At 48.0% G+C, this 22,919-nt stretch overlaps 2 protein-coding genes and 1 long non-coding RNA gene across 4 annotated transcripts; 2 read left to right on the plus strand and 1 right to left on the minus strand.

The window, feature by feature from the left end:
• Positions 1 to 8,945: 8,945 nt before the first annotated feature.
• LOC123149213 (thioredoxin O, mitochondrial) lies at positions 8,946 to 12,148 on the minus strand. 2 transcript variants are annotated; one of them, XM_044568824.1, is made up of 7 exons: positions 11,953 to 12,148; positions 11,805 to 11,870; positions 11,626 to 11,676; positions 11,465 to 11,544; positions 9,905 to 9,949; positions 9,499 to 9,593; positions 8,946 to 9,226 (listed from the first exon to the last, which is right to left on the minus strand). In XM_044568824.1, the coding sequence occupies exons 1-7, from the start codon at positions 12,131 to 12,133 to the stop codon at positions 9,217 to 9,219; spliced, it is 528 nt and encodes a 175-aa protein (XP_044424759.1). In that variant the 5' UTR covers positions 12,134 to 12,148; the 3' UTR covers positions 8,946 to 9,216. The 2 variants fall into 2 exon arrangements, with proteins under 2 accessions (XP_044424759.1, XP_044424760.1); XM_044568825.1 differs by lacking the exon at positions 8,946 to 9,226 and having other exon boundaries at positions 9,495 to 9,593.
• A 175-nt stretch (positions 12,149 to 12,323) lies between these two features.
• On the plus strand, positions 12,324 to 20,069 carry LOC123149214 (uncharacterized). Its single transcript, XR_006474479.1, has 2 exons — positions 12,324 to 12,448; positions 19,734 to 20,069. It is a non-coding gene; the product is annotated as an uncharacterized lncRNA (long non-coding RNA).
• A 346-nt stretch (positions 20,070 to 20,415) lies between these two features.
• Positions 20,416 to 21,688, plus strand: LOC123149215 (uncharacterized). The gene has a single exon (XM_044568827.1). It carries the CDS (start codon positions 20,521 to 20,523, stop codon positions 21,460 to 21,462), a length of 942 nt encoding a protein of 313 aa, XP_044424762.1. The 5' UTR covers positions 20,416 to 20,520; the 3' UTR covers positions 21,463 to 21,688.
• Positions 21,689 to 22,919: the final 1,231 nt, after the last annotated feature.

Here is a 22,919-nt window from a genome sequence, read left to right on the forward strand (position 1 = left end):
CGAAGCTAGGACATGGATGTAAGATCATCTATAGCTGGGCATCCCAAATCCCCCTAAAACGCCCGGGCGGACGACCCGGTTAGTGACCGGTCAAAAAAATGACCCGGATGAGTGCCTCAAATGGGCTTCAAATAGTCGGGCTGACCAGCACCCTTCATATCCATCCCAAATATGACTGGGTATGGGGATACCAGGGCGCCCTACGTCGGACCCGACAAGCCTACCCTACCACAGATTGCACCAATTGCACCCCGTCGACCTACCAAATTCATTTGCTCTCGTCTCTTTTCTTCCTCCTCCGCGCTGGATGTCTCGCAGCTCTGCCTCCACCCTTGCTCAGCTGTCATTCCGAGCCTCAGCACCACCTGCACCGGAACAACAATCCTCTCTCCTGTGCTCGCCGTCGTGAACATCCTCACCGGCCTGACGCCACCGTGGTACATCCGGCAACTATCAGGCTACCCCTTGCGCTCTATGTGTTTGACACATTGTTCGACCCCTTTTTCTGATTTATTTGTAGGGAAAGCAATGAATTATGAAGCTTCGTCGGACAAGAAGTATGGACCGACGGAGCTTGATGAAATGATTGAAATTGAGTTCTTTGATTCATCTGATTCAGACAAAGAAATGGACATGATCATTCTCATGAGCATGCAAGAGAAATTTGACCGGCAGGTGGAGCATGTTCTCAACTTCAAGGGCTCAATCACAGAAAGAAGAGTGATCAATCGGGATAGGTTCTCTAGAGCACGAGTACTACACAAGGACTACTTTGCTCCGGACCCAACTTTCCCGGATGATCCGTGGTTTCATCACCATTTTCCGATGCGCGGATCATTGTTTTTGCGCATTGTGGAGGGAGTGGAGGCACATGATGACTACTTCAAGCTCACAAGGATTGTTGCAACCAACTTTCTTTCTCTGCTAAGCAGAAATGCACAACTATTCTGAGGATGCTTGCACTTGGTACTGCCGAAGATGTCGTTTGTGAGATGGTCCGGATGGGGGAGAGCACATGTCTGAAGACTACTGTCAAGTTTACCCGCATCATGGTGCAAGTGTTTGGAGCAGATTATCTGAGAGAACCAAATGTGCGGGACACAGAAAAATTGTTGGCTATTAAAGAGGCCAGAGGGTTTCTAGGAATGCTTAGATCAACTGATTGCATGCATGTGTTTGGAATACTATCAAGTTTAATTACCCGCGTCGTGGTGCAGGTGTTTGGAGCAGATTATCTGACAGAACCAAATGTGCGGGACATAGAAAAGTTGTTGACTATTGAAGAGGCCAGAGGGTTTCTAGGAATGCTAGGATCAACTGATTGCATGCCTTGGCAATGGAAAAACTGCCCCAAAGGTTTGGCGGGAATGTATCAAGGTCACACCAAAGAGGCCATCATCATATTGGAAGCAGTGGAATCACATGACTTATGGTTTTGACATGCTTTCTTTGGAATACCGGGTTTTCACAACAACATCAATGTGCTTCAACGATCTCCCACGTTCAGGAGGTTTTGTAATGGGGAATCGTCACCGTGCAACTACACTATCAACGACCGTGACTACAACATGGGATACTATCTTGCCGACGGCATCTATCCTCAGTGGACGGTGTTTGTGAAGACCATATCCGAATGACATGGAGACAAACAAAACCACTTTGCAACAATGCATGAAGCGGCTAGGAAGGATGTGCAAAGGGCATTCAGAGTGCTTCAGGCTCGTTGGGGAATTGTTTGTGGAGCTGCAATGATGTGGGAATCAGAAACTTTGTGGAAGCTGATGACATGTTGTGTTATTTTGCACAATATGATTATCGAGGATGAGGGTGATGGTGTTGCCCAAACCAATAATTTTAAAGCACCTCAAGTAAAGCTTCAAATCCCGGAAGATCAAGATGCCAATCAGCTTATGAACTTTTCGCAGATGCATCAGAATCTTCGAAATCATCAGGTGCATAGCTACTCAGTAATCTTGGGGAGCATATCTGAACCCACAATGGAACCAAGGAGCTAATGTTGAGTTGTGCATTTAAAATAAAATTCATGCAAGAATTATGTATTTTCGATACCAACATTTGTTATTTACGTGCGACATTGACATGTATGATGGACATGCATGGATTTGCATGTATTTGAGAGTCCGGATATGTGGTGCTCTAAGGGCTTGTCCACATGCGTGTGGGAGATGACATGTACACACAAAAAAAAATGATAGAAATGTTCTCAAGAGTACAACAAGGTCACAATTTGTGTCTCAAAATGTTTAAAGAGGTATTCTAGGGAATTACAATATTATGGACTTTCTTGTGTGCCTAATACATGCTATCTCCGTACCAAAATGTCAGACATTCTTGTGTGCGTAAAAAAGTCTTGCATTTTGTTACCCAGGGAGTACATCATTATTATTTTTCTATAATACACTTGAACATGTATGGAAGATTCAAACCACCTTCGATGTTTTTTGCAGGAGTAAAGTAGCCCAAGCTCTAAAGTTTTTTTTATGTTTTCCCGTGATAAGAATATACGGTTTGATGCGTGCTTAGAGAGTTGAGAATCCAAGATTAAAAAAAAAGGCTGCAATCATAAATTCAGTAATGTGAAAGTTATGCCGTTGGATTTGACATGAAATGTACTTTTGTATTACAAATTTATTTTATTTGAAACAATCTATGGTTCTTGGTCAAACTGTTACTTGAAAGACTATGCCACTCCAGACGGGGTTCCCGATGTGCGATCAAAATATATAATTATTTTTTGTTAATATTCACTTGAAATGTGAGAAAACAACCTCTTGCAGAAAATGCAAGGAAATGTTACATACTATAGACTCAAATGGACTTTTTCTCGGATCCTGCGCAGGCAAGAGCTATTGCACCGGGCTGCCCTTTTTAATCTTCACTTGAACTATATATCGAACGGAAATCTCAATTGATTCAAACCAGCTCGGAAGTTTTGTTTAAATATTTTCCGGTGTAACAATATACTGTTTGATGCACTCTCGGAGGTTCAAGAATCCAAGATTAAAAATACGTAGCACTGCGCAATCATACGATAATATTTGGTTATCCACCTCCATCCTATTTTTTTTGAATGTTAGCATTACTGCTAAATTCATTGAACAAAAGAAGGAGGTTGGTCCAGTTTACGAGGGAAACCGGACCCAAAAACCATATAAACGGCGTCTTTCGGCAAATTACATACATCCTCATGAGCCACGGGTCTCTCTAGTCGGATTCACCTCTAGAACAATGCCCCCAAGAGGGTACGCGACGCCAGATTGCGCTGCCATCGTCCGATCTAAACTAGATCAAGGGTTTCCCCTGAAGCACGGCAGAAAAGGCAAAGTGGGAGCAGCTACATCGATGCCTCCAACGAGGGAGCGACGCTGGAAGGCACCGCCATCGATGACTCCGGCCACATCTGGAGTACGGCTTTTGCCGGCCGTCTCACCTACACCGGTCAAGCCCAGGATCCGATCAGCCTACACATCAAGCCACTACCCCTGCCTCCACGAAAAACCGCACATCCCCGGCAAGCTTGACATGCTTCTAACTTTGCATCCGTGTCCCCCACTGGAGGAAGGACGCAACCCTGCAGCGGCGCCATTCTTCTCCCATCGAAAGGATGCAATCAAGCAGGACGCCATTCGTCTACTCGAGGATGCAACGCCTACGGGCCATTCATCTTCCGACGAAGGATGCAACGACCGCCACGACGCCATTCCTCTCCCCTCAGCCACCACCATCTCGTCCTCCCACCTGCAGTAGCGGCAAGCTTTCCGAACCACTATCATGAGGATGCAACACCTATTTGAAGCCCAAAATTGGCATGTTCGTCTGTTGAAACTGTCACAGACCTAGCCCACGATGAAACACGTTTTGTTAGAATTGTGTCGAATATAGTGTACGAGGTAGGTTACAGTTGGACTTGTAGTTGTATTGTGTTTAGATAGGATATGTAGCCATGTCCAAGTAGGACACTTATATCCTAGGTCTTTCATATATAGCGGGGGTAGACACACGATGTAATCTATGCCAACATAATAGCACCGGAACGCAGGGGAAGCCGGCGGCATGTGCCGGTGTCCAGGGCGACCGGGTATGATATTGTAGCAGTGTCATGGGGAGGAGCGCTCATAGTCAGGCCCCGGGGATGTAGCCATATCGGTGAACCTCGTTAACGAATCTCGGTGTCATGCTCGTGTGATTGTTTGGTCCTCGGATGATCAACGGTATGCCTCGAATTAATTTTAACAAGTTGTATCAGAGTTAGTCTGTTCGGAGGCTGTGGATTGTTGATCTAGAAAAAGTATCAAGTTCGAGATGCAGCCGGTTGCGGTGTGGTTCTCGGCAGGATTGAAGGAGCGATCGGCAGAATTCTTAGCCGGACTTGCAGCAGCACGTACGGTAGCTGGCAAGACGTGCGGCGATCGATCAGGTGGGTCGATCGGGCGAGCGTCAAGCAGGGCACGCGAATTGCGGCAGCAGCGACGTGATCCAGCAGGCGGTGTTCTCGGTGATGGTGCGACGTATCACGTAATCAGCAGGTCAAATCGGATGGGCAATCAAAGCAACGTGGTCGGCCATGGCACTGGCAGATCCTTGGCGTGATGGCCTGGTGCGGCCTAGTCAAGCTATTTGTGTGCTGGAGGCCTATTGCGCAGTGCGCTGGGGTTGGCGAGGCCCACGTTGGGCTGCTTGTGCTAAATCCTATGGAGAAGTGCTGCTGATCGGGAGGCGTCCGTATATGTGGTGGAGCTCCTCAGATTTGTTTGTGACAAAAAAAAGATTGGCACATGGACTCGGAGTTCGATCATGATGCTTATCAAGAAAGGAACAGAGAAGTTCGTTCAAAAGCTACATACGTGTGGTGAATTAGGAGCCTTGGGTTGCTTTGTTAATCTCCTTTGGTGTTCACACGGAAAGGCTATGAAGGATTGTGCTTTGGTTTTCTTTGTCGGTACACATTTGTGTTTGGATGGCGATGGCCACGGTGACGGCTTGAGGAGTCTGGAATGTGTCTGCAGTTGGATAAGTTCGAAGACGGTGCGGGATCGGTGACAACGACATAGGAGCGTGATGTTGATGGTGACCGACTTCTGGGGCGTGGAAACACGTGGCACAGGCCCGAGGGCTTGTGTGGCTTCGACAAGACTGGCGCGGGGTTGATTCAAGACGGTGCACATGTGAGCTTGAAGTCGACGGGGCGTGTGGGTGGACTGATCATCTACCATGAAGTCATGTTGAAGGTGGAGCTGGATTGAGGGGCTACGATGTAAGGATCCGGGGAATCGAAGCCTATTCAGCAAGGGGGAAAAGCGAGTGACATGCAGTTCGGACTGGAGCCCAGTGGTCTGATGGAAGCGTGAAACTCGCCATCGGTCGGTGACGATCGGTGATACTCTGCAGTGGGGGTTGAGTGGTGTGGGTTCGCGACCCTTGAGGCTCGACCGGGACAGCAGAGGCTCGACGCGGTAATAGCGGCGAGACATGCGGTATGCATGAGGCATGGAGACGGGCCAGGGCTCTGGTGGTCATACATGTGGTGAGACAACTGTGAATTTGACTCGGGATGACTACAAGCAACGGTGAAATTCCTTCAAGTTTCAGACAGGCGGTCAAGAATTGAGCGGTGATATTGAGTTCAGGCAATTCTTATGTGTGACACCCAATATGTGAGTTGTTCACTTTCACGCAGGTCAGTGATCGGTGTGTGATGGCGTTGGACTGATACTCTGGAAGTTAGGAGCGCAAACTAGAGTAATGTGAAACTTAATTTCGCTCGAATGTTGACTGTGCTCAAGAAAAGAAGGAACTACAAGTTGCAGGTGGAGTCACATGGAGTCTTTGGAGTAGCAGCGGTACTCATGGAATAAGCTCAAGTCCAATGTGCATGAAAGTTTGACGTATTGACGAATTCAAGGTGGTGGAGAATATTCGCCAAGGTGGAGTTTGTTAGAATTGTGTCGAATATAGTGTACGAGGTAGGTTACAGCTGGACTTGTAGTTGTATTGTGTTTAGATAGGATATGTAGCCATGTTCAAATAGGACACTTGTATCCTAGACCTCTCATATATAGCGGGGGTAGACACACGATGTAACCTATGCCGACATAATAGCACCGAAATGCAGGGGAAGCCGGCGGCATGTGCCGGTGTCCAGGGCGACCGGGTGCGGTATTGTAGCGGTGTCATGGGGAGGAGCGCCCATAGTCAGGCCCCGCAAATGTAGGCATATCGGTGAACCTCGTTAACAAATCTCGGTGTCGTGCTCGTGTGATTGCTTGGTCCTCGGATGATCAACGGTATGCCTCGAATTTATTCTAACACGTTTAGGGCCGTGGGTGGGCAGGGGCGCTTAGGCACTCAGGGGCCGAGGCATGGCTGACACCTTTTTTTTCTAGTTAAAGAAAAGGAGAAGGCATGACGGCGACTCGCCATTAGCGAGAGACCGGACCGGAGAATGTGATTGCAGGGGCGGTCGATCGACGCCAGTCGAGGGCAGCAGCTAGCTAGCCTAGAGATGGCGAGCAGATAAGGCAAGCAACAGTGCAGCCACCCCGCGTGGCGACAGCCGCCGAGCAGCGCGGCGCTTCCTTCCACCGCCGTCCCGCTCGCTCCCTCGCTCCCTCCTTATCGTCCGTAGGACGGCGGGCCCGGCCGCCTGGCCGCCGGTCGCCGGAATAGTCCAAGAGTCGTCGTCGTGGGTGCGGCGGGTGGTCCTGCCCGCCAAGGCAACAGCGGCAGCGGCAGCGCACGTAAATGCAGCACAGATGTAGGAGTACGTGCGTGCATTATTGGTTCCGACTTCCGAGCCGAGGCCGTGCGGCCGCAGGTTGCAACGGGGCCAGCCGGCCGGCCGGCGATCCCGTTGCGTCACCGTCTTCATCGCACAGTAACGAACCGGACGTACTGCGTACATGTACATCCACTGGCTGGCTCCCTCACGTGCCGCGCCTGGCGCCGACGCCCCCCACCACGGCCTCGATCGATGCCGATGCCGATGCCGATGCCGCTGTGTGCTACTGTCACTTGGACGGGAGACACGCAGGCGGGCCGTTGCCAGCCCTCTCCTCGGGGAGCAGCCTCCAGCGGGCGGGAGCGTGCCCGGCGCAGCGGCGTCACAGGCTCACAGTGGGGAGCATGTGTGGTGGCAGTGCCAGACCCGGCCGGGCCGGACCCCTCTCCTGGCCTGGTCTCGTGCGCGTCGGCAGACACGACAGGCCGGTAACGAACGGGGGCAGAGCGAGACCGGGTTTATTTGGCAATGCTATAGGTTTCGTCGTCCGTGAGCGCGCTGTCACCGCTTCGCCGCTAAAAAAAGCCAATCGTATGGTTAGATTTCTCGTTGCCAAACCAACCCGCTCAGGTTCAAGCCCCTGGACTTGCCACGGACGGATGCTCGCGTGTTTCCTAAACTATGTAACGCCCCGCGTGTTACTGCGGAATTTTTTAGCAGGTGAACTTGTTAAAAAAAAATTAGAATGCATGATAATAATACCGCACCATGTTCAACCTAGAGGTAAATGGAGGGTGGATGCATGTTATATTGTCTTATGCATTTAATTATTTATATTGTTGAAAAAATTAAATTTCAAACTAAATGATGTGGAGGGTTTGGATCTTCTTTGGTGATGGGGTGGGCATGCATGTGGTGGAAAGTGAATTGATTGCAATGCGTTTGATGATGTGGATGGCTTGCATGCGCATTTAAATAGGAGGGGGCATCTGTCAACATATGTGATGAGTGTATAGATTGCTTATTAAGATAAATAAGATAGTGGAGATGAACTTCTTAGGTGTATACTCCCCCAGTCCCAAAATAAGTGCCTCAACTTTGTACTAACTTTACTACAAAATATACTAAAGTTAAGACATTTAGTATGAAACAAAGGGAGTAGCCTCCCCGGTCTCTAAAGGTGCTCTGACCATCCAAAGCTTCTATTCTGATTTAAACAAAAATTTGTCCCTACATGACATTCCTTTCATCTTTGTGGAACCAGTCCAACGGATGTACTCAAATACCATACAGGCAGTGACGAATCTACATGTAATCCACGGGTCAGTTTACCCCACAGCTTTTAGAAAAAATAGCCTACAAATACCGTGAAGTTACTGTAGATTACGAAGAAAATTATCTAAAAAATGACCAACGATCCCACAGATTGTTCCGGTTTGCTTCGCCACTGATACAGTGGTGCGTTTTTGGCCAAGCTTCGAGGGAGCTACGTGGACCCCACCTCAGAGGCAGGCAATGCTGCCTCCGAACACCATTTGTGTATGTATTCATCTGCGTTTGTATCGTGTTTCTAAAAAGGAAAACGCTTAACGATAGGCCAGCAAGCGCCGTTCGAACAATTATTCATACAGTCAAGACCGAAACCCAGGCTGTCATGCGAGTCCAGCCGAACCATCGGACAGAGGCAGTGCCGCCTGGCGCTGCCAGTTAGAAAGATTTGCAAAAGCTGCGTCGATATTTCTTTCGTAGCCACCAATCATGGTTGTTTCGTCTTATGTATGTTTGTCGAGTTGACAGTGTGGTCATGAAGTTTCTTTCTTAGCGAGTAGTCCGCATATGGTCTATTGTATCAGTTTTTATCTGGTTTTTCGTTAGTTAACTGGGCAATTCTCTTCTTCTTACTTAATCGACGAGTCAAATCTTTTGCCTTTGTTTCAAAAAAATATAACAAGAAAAACTTGACCTTCCACGTCAATGCAGATTCTGATCACAAGTATTACGACGTCTTGACTTGAATCTTCCACTGTTGTGTTATCGTAAGAGCTGTTTCGTTGCAGGGCTCAACTCATCGTCGCTAATCATGTTATATTTTCATTTATATTCTAGTAGATGATATCAGCATAAACTACTTGTAAGGAAGACGAAGGAGAGAAGAACATGACAGTTCAAGATCATAGTTTGTGCCGAAGGCCGAGACCACACGCAATTCAGGCCCCAACCATCAGAGACGGAGAGCAGCGCCACAATATAGACAGATTCATAATCACAGATGCTCCTAAATAGACGTGCAGAAATTGCACAAAAGCTGTGCTCAAGCGTGGCATAAATCCAGATATCGATGTTTTGCGGCCAGTGTGTATCCAGATATCGAAACAAGATCGTAAGGCGGAAGTTTCCATGTCAAACACGCAAATCACAAGCATTACAGCCTCTCCAACTCTTCATGCAAAAGAACTGTCCCCCACTCCAAGTCAACTTCACTGTTGCCTGTGCAAGTACAATGTATAATGTCAAGAGAACTGCGATATAAAGTATTAATGTCACAAGCATCGCAATACAAAGTAAATGGCCAAGTGCTGGAGACATGTTTAATATAGGCCCGTAGGATAATTACGTTTGTAGTTGAGTACAAGATTCAAACTATCATGGCCAGGCTTGTTTATTTTCGTTTGCTCCACCGCAGATGAGATCATTCAAACAGCACTGTACTGTTTGTGTGAGAAGAAAAAGAAAAAAAAGGACGAGAAGAAAGATCTTACTTGTGAAGACTTTCCATGGCAGCTTCAAGCTTCTTCACGTCAGCACCAACCACTTCGCTGCTCTTCTCGCCTTTGTGATAGAAGTGGAAAGTTGGCTGTGCCAGGTTCAGCAAGAGTCAAATATTTGGATTGCGAGTTAGGATGAAGGTTGGTATGAACACAAATACACAAACATGCTGGTAGAAGGATATTTCTATAATCTGGCTCTCAGTTCAAGTGAACTCAACGAACATGCACGTATGCATTTAACAAAGTAAGGTTGAATCAATGCATATACTCAGACTCCTCCAGTCACAAAAACATATGTAACGCATCATTACCATGAAACAGAATAGTACTATAATTTATATCATATTAAAATAAGAACAAAAATCTCATGAAGTACAATTTCAGGTATGCAACTTACGACAGAGAATATTTTCAGGTTACTAAGTCTGGTCCCAAGTCCCTCCTGCAGCACAAGAGGAAAAGAAATCGTGTATCAATAACGGGAGCAGGCATACTGTTGAGAACATTAAATATAGCCACAACAGCAATGACTTTTAATGTATTTGAAATACATTCCACCTTGCATGGTCAAATGCATTCCGCCTGGCATGTGCTGACAACTGTCGTGGTGTTTATTCCCAATAAGACATCCAGTTAACAAACTGAAGTAACCACTGCAACATTTGTCCCTTTTACACGCAATCACAGATTCACAATAGAGTAAAACCACTGAACTGAACAGCACCTCAACAAACAGTACTTGATTTTGAATCATTTCTACGGAGAGCACTATGCAGGTATGCACTAACTCTCAACTCAATCTGCTTACTATAAACAAATGAGTATGCCCATACAAGGAAACCATGAACAGTAATTTTTAAATAGGATTACTAAATTGCGTTGGTCTATACTGGGTACATGCCTGGTACCGCATCATCACTCTCAGGCAAGTGATACTGCATAGATCATGCGTGTCTGGAATATGTTGCCAAAGGTAACTCGTCTAGACGAATTTGCTTAACTAAGAGCAGACCAGTTACAAAGCAATTTCATGTATTCTCAAAGTTCTAAAAGAAGGCTAACTGAGAGAGAGAAAATACTGTGGCTCTGAGTTATCCCAAGCTTCAACCTTCGTAATGCTAGAAAGCTGGCAAATATAGCTATGCTGAACCAACCTACTACCAACCTAACAGAGTACAACTTGAGGCTTCCCTTTAGCATGTATGGTCTAGGAGCAATTTTTTTTAATGGTCGTAGTGCAATTCCACCAACCTAACAGAGTAATTCTGCATAAATCCTCCCAATGGGTGTTATACTGGCCTTATGACCACATCACAACTTTCGCCCAAGTGACACCACATAGATAAAAAAAATAAAACGAAGGCAAAAGCTTTGCCTCATCATATTAATTAAGGAGTTTTACAGAAAGAACAAGGGCACACATACCAAACAATCAGGACTTAGCACCGGCAAAAGCCTGCTGCTAGATTTTTGAAAAGATCAAGCATACAGAATATCCAACTAACGGTGGGACTAGTTATGAAGCAACTTTTACAATGATCCTGGACAAGTGACGGTGCTAACTTCATTCTCAAACTCCCAAGAAGAGAACCAAGTGAATAAGAAAATGTGGCTCTGAGTGAGCCCAAACTTGATTCACCAAGAAAGCTGACAGATATATTTATTTAGATCCAACTCTACGAGATCAAAACTTAAGGCTTCATTTTAACAGGCATGGTCTATCAACAATTACTTGTCATAACGGAATTTCAAACGTCGTGGTTTACGTGACACAACTTGACGGATGAACACCAGGAGTGTGATGCAATGATCTTTGATAAAATAAGGTTACAACTTAGAACAGACTCATACAGTCGTACTTGTGCAAATTTACCATTCATATCCAAACAGAGAACACATTAACATGGAATTCGCTAGCAGATGAACATTACAGCAAGAGTGAAATCTGTTGGCTTACCATGTCGATGTCGACCTTGTAGACTGGTATCTTGGGGTACTGCCTGCTCATCTTCTCGATCACAGGTGCCATCGCCCGACCTGCAACACCAAACAACAGAATTGTAGCCCCCTCTAGTCACACACCCAAATCCCAATTCATGGCGCCGAGGCGGCACTTACACGGCCCGCACCAGACCGCCGTGTAGTAGAAGACGGCGGGGAGCTTCTCCACTGCAAAAGGCAAGGGCGACCACACCAACAATGTGAGAACGAAACTCGCGCACGCATCGTACTGCCAACAACAGTGTGAAGAATCGGTGGAAAAGCTGGAGCGAGAAGGGAGGGGATCGGCGCCGCACCTTGCACCTTGGCGTGGATGTCCTCGAAGGAGTCCGCCGAGCCGACGACCACCATGCTGGAATCGCCTGCGGGAGCCGGGAAAGAAACTGTCAGCGCCGGCACAGGGACACAGGGAAGCGAAGGATCGGCGGGGAGGAGGAGGCGTACCTGCGGATGAGGAGGAGAAGAGGCGGGGGAAGGCGGGGAAGGAGGGCGTCGGCGTCGGGGAGGATGAGGGACGGAGGAGAGCGGCGGGGCTAGGGTTTAGGGCGGGGAGGCGGGGCTGGGGCCTGGGGGCGGCGGCGAGGGGGAGGAGGAGGCGAGGGAGACGGCAGAGTCGGCGAGCCATGCCACGGATCGATCCCGCTGGGTAAAAGACGACTTTGCCCTTGTATAGCTTTGGGTAATGGGTACGGCAGGCCCATTAAGAATGGGAGCTATACGGGCCGAACGCGGCAGGTGGACTCTTGGGCCTCTCGTTCCAGCACAGGACGGTTAGTTTTTTTTCTCCCTCGATTTTTGTCTCAGATTTCCGCAGAGAAAAGCCCGAGGATTTCAGGAGCTCAGCGTTACCCTAACCCTAGCTCGTCCTCGGCGGCGGCGGACGGCGGTGAGAGCCGATCAGATCGTCAGGTAGCGATGCTAGCGCCGGTAGGAGGTGAAGGTACCACCAGATGCCCTCTGCTATTCATTTTCTATTTTGATTGATAAAAAAAAAGTGTTTGTCTGTTCGCTCACGGCATGTCTTGTCCATAATTTGGTGCCTAGTAGAGGCATAGTAGTTTTTGGGCTCTTGAACTGTTTCTTGAAAGTTCCAGAGAATGACCAAGATAAAAGTGACCTTATCGGATTTGTACCTTTTTGCATTAATTCTTGCTATTCTGATGTGTATTGAACCAACAGTACTAATGTTTCCAAGGTGGTAAAGCCCAAAAACTAAAGCAGATGCATAATGGTGAGTAAATCTCTATTTGCTTAGCAGTTGGGATCTCATAAATCTGCAGAAACACTAAAAGTCTGATGTCAAATTTTTAGGCATGACAAACTGATCTTTTTCATAACATTTGACTGAAGATGTTAGTTAACGCGTTATTGCTGAGCCGAAGAAGCTTAAGACGACCAAATGTTTGAGCAGTTACTCCATCAAACAATAATAAATGTTTATGCTCACAAACTGTGATTTTTTTTTGGTAGTTTGTTGAAACAAATACAACGATGCTATTCAGATGATTCCCGTTGTGTGCTGACATTGACAAACTTGGCGATTATGATCATCTGGCATCTTGTACCGCAAACATTTGCGTGATAAACTCCGACTTCTGAACGTAAATAGTAGAAATTCAAAGAATTTGAAAGTAAACAAATCAAACAAGTGTCTTGCAACCTGGCTTCCTATGTGTTGCCATCAAAACAAATGTGGCCTGTACCGACAATTTTCAGCATTATTAATGGGTCACGAAAAATATTCGGGAAAGAGCCGCCATGATTAGACTTTTTTTTCGTCCTTAGAGAGAAAAGAGTAGAGGCTACAGGTTAGCCCACAGTGAATGAGACCACGGGCTGCAGATGATGAATGGACTCTGGGCCTATCGATCCTACACTGCATGGTTCTTTTTCCATTTTAGAAAGAAAGAAGTATAGCCCCCCATCCATATCCTCTGAACTTTAAAACTGGATTAATTGCACCTTAGCTTTGTATAAAACCATTATAAATCCAATCCTGGGTAATATTGGGGGTATACCTGGCCATCGGCAACCCGGCCCGGACGGCCCGACCCGGCCCGGTCTTACCCGCGGGCTGGGCTTGGGCCTAAAAATTGAGACCGAAGGTCAGGTTAGGCGGGCCTAGGCCTGTCATATTTGTGCTTTACTGAAGAGGTCCGAGGCTCGAGGCCCGGCGGGCTTTTACATTGACCGGTTGGGCTTGGGTCTAGATTTTAGGCCCGATGGTTGGGCCGGGCTTGGGCCTAGGTTTTCTTCGTCGGGCTTTGTTCGGCCCAGCCCGAGGGATGGCTAGGTATAATTGGGGGGAATTCAAGGTGGGTTTCCAGTTTCCTTATGTCAAAGTGGGGAGTAACTTAAAGTAGTAACATGCGTATGTTACTAGTCTAAGGTACTACCTTTAGAGCAACTCCAACACGCCGACCCAAACAAATACACACTTTGTTTGCTTTTTGTCCGTTTGGGTCGGCTGCCCACTCGTCGTCCGACTGTGTCAGACCGGTGCACCCAACCGGCCGACCCAATTCTCGTCCATCACGAGCTTCCATCTCCGCCTCCATCTCGATCTTCTTCCTTTGCATCTCCATGTAGGGCATCATTTGCTCTTATTTGTCTTGCCGATGCTTCTCCTCCCTTGTATCATTTTGGGTGATCATGCCTTCCAAAGTTGCTTGCAAGGCAAATGACGCCGCACCACGCTTGTCCTCTTTTTGGGAGTGGTCTTTCCTCGTGGCCATGGCTTACGTCCCTCATCATGCTCCTCGGCGGCTTGCTCCCCTCCATTCTTCCCGAGGGCCGCATATTGCTCCTTGAATTTCTCGTCGCCTTTTATGATCATCAAACAATGGGTGAGGGTGAACGGCTTGTTTCCATGTTGGGCCTTGAAAGCTTCCAAAGCTTGGTATGCCTACAAATGAAAACACGAATGCATATTCAAATGGGCAGTGGACATGCATGCAAGCCTGAAAACAAACGTAAACGAAGATGAAGGAATGTATACCATGTCTTTGATGCCGAGGCCACTCAAGGGATGGCCGTTGATGCTTTGAAGGGTGGCACAAAACTTGTTGCACTTTTGTTGTATGACCCTCCAATGCTTCGAGAGGGACACCCACCCACACTTGCTCTCCATCTTGTATGGCGCGAACTTCTTGTGTTCATGAAATTGGCGATAAACTCTTAGCCAAAAGGTTGATGCCTTTTGCTTAGCGCCGATCTTGGGGTCTCGTCTAATATCGCTCCAACATTCACAAAGGAGTTAATCCCCATCCTTTGTGTATGCCTTCGTCTGAATATGTTGGCGCTTCTTGTTTGCATTGGCTTGGAATGTGAGCTCGTCGGCAAACAAAGGCTCCCCCTCGATGTCCACTTCATCTTCTACTTCCAGGCCATAGTCGTCCAGGAACTCATGGGCTTGTGGGGAAGTGCTACCCATGCCATCTTGGCTTTGCGTGAAGGGGTCGGCCGTGCCATCCACACCGCCCATGAAGGGGCCTCGGCCGTCTTGGCTTTGGGTCTCGTTGGGATCGTAGGCCGTGTCACCCACACCGCCCTCGAAGATGATGTTCTCCATGATGAAACGGTTGGTCATGTCATCGTTTGTGGTCGCTGGCATTGTGTCGAACAGGTTGCGGGCGTCAGGATGCATACCGGCGAGGATCTCGCGCGGGCGTTTCCTTTGGCCCCCAGTGAACAACCCGCCCGCCACAGGTGTTGCGTTGAGGTCGGTGGCCATGGGTGAGGGCTCGGTCATGGTCGGCGCGACCACGCTCACCTCCGGCGAACAATCCCCGGGAGAGGTGGAGAAACGGGAGGTTTGTGGGTGGGGATGAAAGTCGGGCGTCTGCGGCGTGGTGGACATGCGCAGCGACTCTGGCCATGGCGGACGAACAGCCGACGAGCCCGTGTTGGCCGGGGTTGTCAAATCCTAGTTCATATTGTACGATTTCTTTCTAAAGCCTAAAATAATGGACAGTTTCCATTGGCTGTGCCAATTGGATTTCACGGTATACTTTGCTTGTTACTAAAAAACTGGCTAGCTATTGTGTTTATACCATGGCAAGCTAAAATTTGATGACGTGTATATAGAAAAAAAACAATTGATAATATCGAAGCTTGTCAAATTGACAACTTTTTTAGAGGCCGGTCAATTTGGTATTCAACCGATAAATGGCATTTTTTTACTTGCCAGACATTGACATACGTACCAAATTTTGGTATTAAACCATGCATGCCATCAATTTGCACCGATAAAGGCCCTTGCTACGAAACCTCACTAAACACTACAACCTATATCCCGTCCTCGCCAGGCGGCGTGTGCCGATCGTCTTTTCAGGTAGCAATGTTGGCGCGGGCGTTTGCGCTGGTGAGGGGCAAAGGTACCCAATGCCCACCGCTAAATCGCTTCGTCCAGAGCTCCGGCGCTCTTCGCCGCCGCTTCCACACGCCGCCGCAGCAGTTTTACCGTCGGTCATCACTATCTGACTGTGCCTCCCAAGAGCAGCAGCCGCCACAAAATTACAGCACGGGAACTCCCCCTGCCTGTAGTACCATGCAGAACAATTCCTCCGCTAAGGAGAATGCAGCCGATTCTTGTCTTGAACCTACTGCAGACGATGATACTGCAGAGGTGAATTTTGATCAGAGGTTTGCGATACTGAGCAGCATAGGGGAGTGCACCAACGAGGACGACCTCAGGACGCTGCTGAAGAAGAAAACTACTCCTGTCTGCTACGTCTGGTGCGATCCCTCCCCATCGATGCACATAACCCAGGGCATCACGATGGCGATCAACGTGAACAAGCTGCTCGAAGCCGGCTGCAAGGTCAAGATATTCATGGCGAACTGGTTCGCTCTCACAAGCTACAACGTCAGTCTGAGAAAAGTCATTGACGTCTGCTCGTACAACACCGAGATGTGGAGGACAGCCCGCATGCGCCTCGACGAGGGCCCTGTTTGGATCATGGGGTTAGAGTTAGTTTGGGTTAGTTGGAGACTCAAATAACCCAAAAGTATCCAAACAGGGAGGATTAAAGTGGGTTAGTTTCATCTAACCCAACTATCCCGATAAAGAGGTGCTTATTTGGGTTAGAGTGGGTTAGAAAATAACTCTAACTCTAACTGTGTTAGAGTATTCAAACAGGGCCGAGGTGGAGCTCGTTCGCTCGTCAGACGAGATCAGCCGCGACCTGCGTCGATACTGGCCGCTCGCCTTGAAAGTCGCAAGGAGCACCAATCTGAGCGAGGTGACGGAGTGCATCCTTTCGTCCAAGGACACGAGGCCGTACTACGACGAGCCGAAGTCGCTCTTCTCCCACGAGGTCTTCGTCACGTGCATGCACTCCGCCGCCATACTGTCCCGCGACGAGGCGGACGTGTGGCTGCTGGACATCGGCCAGCGCGTGAGCAACAAGGTGGCCGAGCTGTACCGCGAGCGGGAAGCGGCTATGCGCGAGGATCCGCATCGGCCGGTCGTCGCCCTGTTCCACGGCGTGCTGCCCAGCCTGCTCGAGTACCCGGAGAATGAGATGTTCAGGGACCCGAGGTGGGCGATCTACATGGAGGACACGGAGTGGGAGGTCGGCCGGGCGATGCGGAAGGCGTTCCCGCCGGGGACCGTGGAAGGCAACCCGTGCTTGGAGTACATCAGGCAGATAATCTTTCCTCTGTTTGGGAGGTTTTAGGTGGAGAGGAAGGAGGAGAACGGTGGTGACAGGGCGTTCTTGAGCATGGAGGAGCTTGCCGCTGACTATGAGAGCGGTGCTCTGCAGGCCGCCGACGTGAAGCGGGCGCTTAAGAAGGCCATTAACGCGGGAAGTGGATTTTTCCTAACCAGTTACCCGCACAACCTGTATCCTGGCCCTCCATCTATGGTCATGTCCAATCAACCTGCCCCACTGCGTTGTCAGCCATGCAGTGTACTTCCTCGTCATATTCACATGTATGCTGCGGCTCATTTAACAAAATAACTGAATAACCAAATATGCCACCATTACTTTTAAATAAATTACGTAAATTTAAGTTCGTTTATGTGTTGGAGTTTGTCACAACCAGCTCTACAAAACAAGTCTAATATCAATATATTTCAAATTAAATTGTGAGCCCAAGATAAAATTAAATTGTATGTGGCTCAAAAAAGTTTCATAAACATTTCATCAAAGTTCGGCCAAGCTGTTGATAAAGTTCTTTGTTTCCACATACATTTTCTAGCAAAGTTCTTTCATATTCCTAACAAAGTGCAGACCCATTATTTAGAAAATTCTTCAGCCCTGATTCTGTTTTTTGGCACTTTAAATAAAAATGAAAAGTTCTTCACTGTTTAAAGCAAACGTTTTTTTAAAAAGTGTTTCAAATGTATCCAAGACTGTACTTGTTTAAAGGGCTTGGTGTCACGAGTTCAAATATGTAAAAAGTTTTGAAAATGACTTTTTGGTTCTAAAGATATGTACCATCTAATTGTCGAAAGAAAATGAAAAAGATGGGAGTTAGAGGAGAGAGGGAAGCTAATGTAGGTCATGCATGTGTCAGGAAGAGAGAGAGAGAGAGAATCCACGCACATGCAAGGGCGCGCATCTGCAACTCCGCGTGGACTAGCAACGGCGTGTAACTGGTTAGGATTCGCCATATTCGATTAACGCGGCGTTGCAGCCCGTCCGTGATCACTTCGGCTTCGCCAGCACTAGCAGCAGGCCCTTGAAACGGCGATAGGGTGCCGTGTCTTTCATTTTGGCTGAGCGCAACCCAGTGTCATGCATGCATGCAGCAGATTAGGTGATTTTATTCTTGCGGTGACCGGACGGGAGACAAGCTGTTTATGGCGGGCCGGCGACCCCGGCGAAGGCCGCAACACTCAGCCCCTTCGCCGTACCTTTGCACGCACGCATGGTGTACGCCGTCATTCCTCCTCCCCTTGGCGTTAACGTCTAGGAGAGTGATTGACCGATCCATTTACTCGTCCATCATAAAGGAGATTAAATATCTTATGTCTCTTCATGAAAGTTGTATTACTATCGTAGCCAGAATAAGGTTAGTGATAGCCTAACTAATTTTGCTCGTATTGAGGGTAGAACCATGACTTGGTTGGGTTCTGGACCTCACGTATCCATAGAGTTGGCTGCGATGGACTGTACAAGTGTGGAGTTTGAGTAATACAAGTTTTTTCACCCGCAAAAAAAGACGTCTAGAAGAGCGATTGAATTGAGTCGCGAGAGGTTGCTGGCCGGGGATGGAAAAGATGTGACCTTTGTGCCGTTGCCTCTGTAATCTCGGAAAAAGGAACCGCTAGCGCAACACGTCCGCGACGACTGCGAGCTGGCAAGAAATCGGCTGCATTCGGTGAAAAGGCTGGAAATCGACGGAGACGAAGATCGTGGGGTCGATTCGGTGCACATGGAGAGGAGATTACTGGGGCACAACCAGTCGACGACGGAGCCATGCATATATCGGACCAGAGGCAGGAACGAAAGTTTGCAACCCAGCGGCGTGGAGTGAGTCTGGACGGTGATTTAATCCAAGGACGGCCAAAAACATGATATCATCGGATATAAATCCAATTATCAAATTAGACAATATATTTTATAGCTCAAATCGTTTATTAGATTAACAATTCGTTTTCATTGTTAGCTTCATTCCGACAAGAGCTTCAAAACTAATACTTGTGCATATTTTAACAAAAAAAAAATCCTCTTTTGCTTTCCACACACAAATACATTAGTTGTCATGTGAGGCATTTCTGCACCCAAGCTCAGCTGCACCTGTCGATGAACGGTAATAAAAAACTATAAAAGAGACTCAAACAATCTAGAATTTTTACACATCAAAGTTGAGAGAATCTTCTAGGCGTGTGCCAAATTTCAAGGTGTTTGAACATTTGATGAGCTCTTGGCAAAAATAAAAACAAATTGGCTTATCAACGAAACTTTCAAAAGGTGCACCGTGTAGACCAAATTTCATACTTTTTTATTTTGTTTGCTACTTTTTTTGTTTTACTATTCACTGGGAGCAGATGAGCGTGGGCACCATTTTGAATTATTGCTAGTTGCAATTATTTTGTAACGAGTTACCAAGTAAATCTAACACCAATATAGTGAAATGTAGTGACAAATTCATATAATTGCCAGATGGCAATTATGTTTCCCCAAGAAAATTACCTTTTATTACCGCCTAACAACACCTAGCCCACCAAGATTCAAGTCATGATGCTCGTATTATTTCTGAATTTATTTCAGAATTTTCGGCGATGCGCTTTCAGTGGGAGAAGACGTAACCGTCGACGACGAAGCGCCTATGATGACTTAGTAAATCTTAAGATGATGCCGGCTCAGTCTATCGAATATGCTCATAAGGATAGGGTGTGCATGTGTGCGTTTACAGGAGTGAGTGTATGTGTGTATGTATGAGCGCTTGCGTCTGTACTGTGTTTAAAAAAACACCTAGCCAGCTGCCTATTTTGCATCACGGTAGCACGGTGCAACCTTGGTATAAAACTATCAATAGATCGAGAACTTCGTAAATCGCTGGGTGGTAACTTTAGAAGGAGATATTTCTTTTGTCCAACATACTCATATAGTTCTCACAAAAAGAATACTTGTATTGTTTGAGAGTAAAACTATTTTGAACTTTTTAGTCGCAAAAAACAAAATCTTGATAATACCATCCTTCTTACCATGTACTATATGCACGGATTAGCTACCGATGTGAAAACACATAACGGTTTAAGGCTAATCGGAACAAGCTGGAGAGATGGCAGCCAGCGAAAGTAATCCTGAAAGTGATATTGGTGGGGCACCATTGGTTGGAAAAACCAACCAATTGCCTGTTGCTCATGCAACGACTTGCATGCCTTTAATTTTCAAAGTCTTCCATTGACCAGCGAGGCAGTGAACGGTGAACACACACATCATCGCCCAAGTACTACAAATCTACACATCTCCTTCAGGCTTCAGGCCTTGATCCATTCTTCCTACAATTCCTTGAGGCTTCGACCAGATCACAACTCTCCAGTTACCGCCAGCCATGGCTGCCAAGACCACCTCATGCTTCACCTTCCTCAAGGAAGCGCTGGTCCTCCCCACGCGAAACCCCAAGCTCTTCGCCCCCATCCTCATCCTCCTGGCCATCATCGCCTTCCTTGTCCCCGCCGTCAACGTGGTCCTCATCCAGCCGCTCACCGCCCAGATGCTCCGCCACCTCACCGAGATGCAGACCACCGACCCCTCAAGCGCCGAGTTTGCCAGGCTCCTGGAGGAGATACGGCAGGAAGCCAGGGAGCTCGTCCTCATCTCCGTCGGCTTGTTTTTCGTCACCCTGGCGCTGGTCTTCGCCAAGCAGATCCTCGCCTTCTCCGCCGCCTCCACGACCTACTCCGGCGACCGCTACTCGCTCGCCGAGCTCCTCCGAAGGGTGACCAAGTGGGGTAATCTGAGGGGCCCTCTCGTCACCGTGGGCGTGGTCACCGCGCTCCAGCTCACGTTCATGGCGCTCCTGGGCGCCTACCTCTCCACCGTCATGCGCCACGCGGAGGCGCTCTCCGTGCAAGGTGCGCTCTTCGCCCTCGCTTTCCTGGCCTTCATGTACTTCGGGGTGGTGGCTGTGGTGGGCGTCGCCGTGTCGGTGGCCGACGAGGGGTGCCGCGGCGTGCGCGCGCTCCTGCGGGCGTGGCGGCTCATGATGCGGGTGAGCAGGAAGGAGGGCGCCCTGCTGGCGGCGGTGATGCTCCTCCTGTCGACCGTTGTGAGCCCGGTGTACGCGCTGGCGCTCGTGTACGCCAAGAAGAGCATGGCGGTGGGGCTGTGCCTGCTGTTCGGGTATGCTCTCCTGTCTGCTGCGGTGGAGCTGTTCTACATGGCGGCGGCCACGGTGTACTACTATGAGGCCATGGAGAGCAAGGAGGCGATCCTGGCTTTTGATGGCTACTATGCCAAGATACCTTCCGGTGAGGGTGAGGCAAATGTCTGATTGATCGGTCGGCCCCGTATAATATAATGACTAATGAGTCATACATATACTTGTGGTGCTTCCTAGCTGCGTGATCATTATCATTGTACTACGTACATTTGACTAAGTCAATCCTCGATTATACATACAGATACAGGAGAGTAAAAATACAAGTGCAGGTCAGCAAATTTGCATTCCCTTCTTTGTATGGTCAGCTGCACATATTCAGGTCATGAAATTTGGATTAGTCAGTCAATGCAGTGTGCGGAGCCAGACCCTTGCAAGGCATAGGGCTAACAGGCAGTGGCGGAGCTAGCATTTGACATCAGGGTGGTCCGCCCCAATTATTATTTTTGATAAGCAATATGACATGTGAAAGTTCTAACTAATTACCAATATCACAAAGAAATAGATCAATATCACAATATGGACTTGCAAAAACACTAAAATCCTCAATTAAATCTCTGTTTTGCATAAAAAAGCCTACATAGTACATACTACATGGACCATAGTACATACCTTGAGAAATTCAAAAAGACTATGTTTCTGGCTCACGCTTTTGCATTGCCATGAAGGTGTCAATTATATCATCTTCATTCACCTCGGAGAAAGCATCCCTCTCAATGTATGTGACTAGACAATCATCCAAAAGACTATCGCCCATCTTATTTCTCAACTTGCTCTTGACTAAACTCATGGCAGAAAAGGGAAGGAACAGATGGGTAGTTTGGTACTCCTTTCCAACTCTGTTTGAAAGCATGCGTAAATTACACGCCTTTCCAACAGTAGCTTAAGCTACTGGCCATTTGAGTGAAGATGCTGTGAGCATGAAACTAAATACACAACCTTATTACAGCCCCTCAATCCAATTAAGACCCATAATACAACATGAATTCTGTTTAATTAAGCATGGCTGGACCTGGACAGTAAGTTCAACATTCAGTTCAATACCTCAAAAGTACAAAACAAAATTAACAGTCTTAGATTTCTGATGCAACCATGAACCAGTGTAAGATGTCTGAATTAGCTTTTCTTCTCAGTTTAGGATGTTGTGGTTGTACCTTGTAACTAGTAATTACTCGGATCAAAAATTATATTACCACACAGGCAATGCACAACACAACAAATAGCAAGCAAACCCTAAATCAAAAATTGGGGAATTTGGGAATGGATGAACGGTACCTCAAATCAGGCTGAGCCGAGTGCCGTAGTGCGGACTGGGCGGCGCCGCCGGCTTGCAGGGGCGCCAGGCGGCCGGGACAGGGCAGGGTCGCGGCCGGGGGCGGTGGCAAGGCTGGCGCCGAGCGCCGGGCAGGGCGAGGGCGCAATGGGGGAGGCAGGAGGCCAGGAGTAGAGGAGACTCCTGGGCGGCCGGCGACCAGCGGCCGGCGAGGCCGCGAGGCAGGCAGAGGCCGGGACGGGGGCGGCCGGCGGCTGGGTGTCGGGTAGAGGGCCAGCGCACTGTATGCCTGTATGTG

The sequence above is a fragment of the Triticum aestivum genome, chromosome 7A, assembly GCF_018294505.1.
Source record: "Triticum aestivum cultivar Chinese Spring chromosome 7A, IWGSC CS RefSeq v2.1, whole genome shotgun sequence".
Lineage (NCBI taxonomy): Eukaryota > Viridiplantae > Streptophyta > Magnoliopsida > Poales > Poaceae > Triticum > Triticum aestivum.

Excerpts from the sequence above, each read along its gene's own strand:
- LOC123149213 (XM_044568824.1), bottom strand. The coding sequence starts at position 12,133 with ATGGCTCGCCGACTCTGCCGTCTCCCTCGCCTCCTCCTCCCCCTCGCC. Across the intron at positions 9,950-11,464 it reads ACAAGGTCGACATCGACATG|GAGGGACTTGGGACCAGACT; the intron begins GTAAGCCAACAG and ends CTTGTGCTGCAG. Across the intron at positions 9,594-9,904 it reads ACCTGAAAATATTCTCTGTC|CCAACTTTCCACTTCTATCA; the intron begins GTAAGTTGCATA and ends AACCTGGCACAG.
- LOC123149215 (XM_044568827.1), top strand. The coding sequence starts at position 20,521 with ATGGCTGCCAAGACCACCTCATGCTTCACCTTCCTCAAGGAAGCGCTG.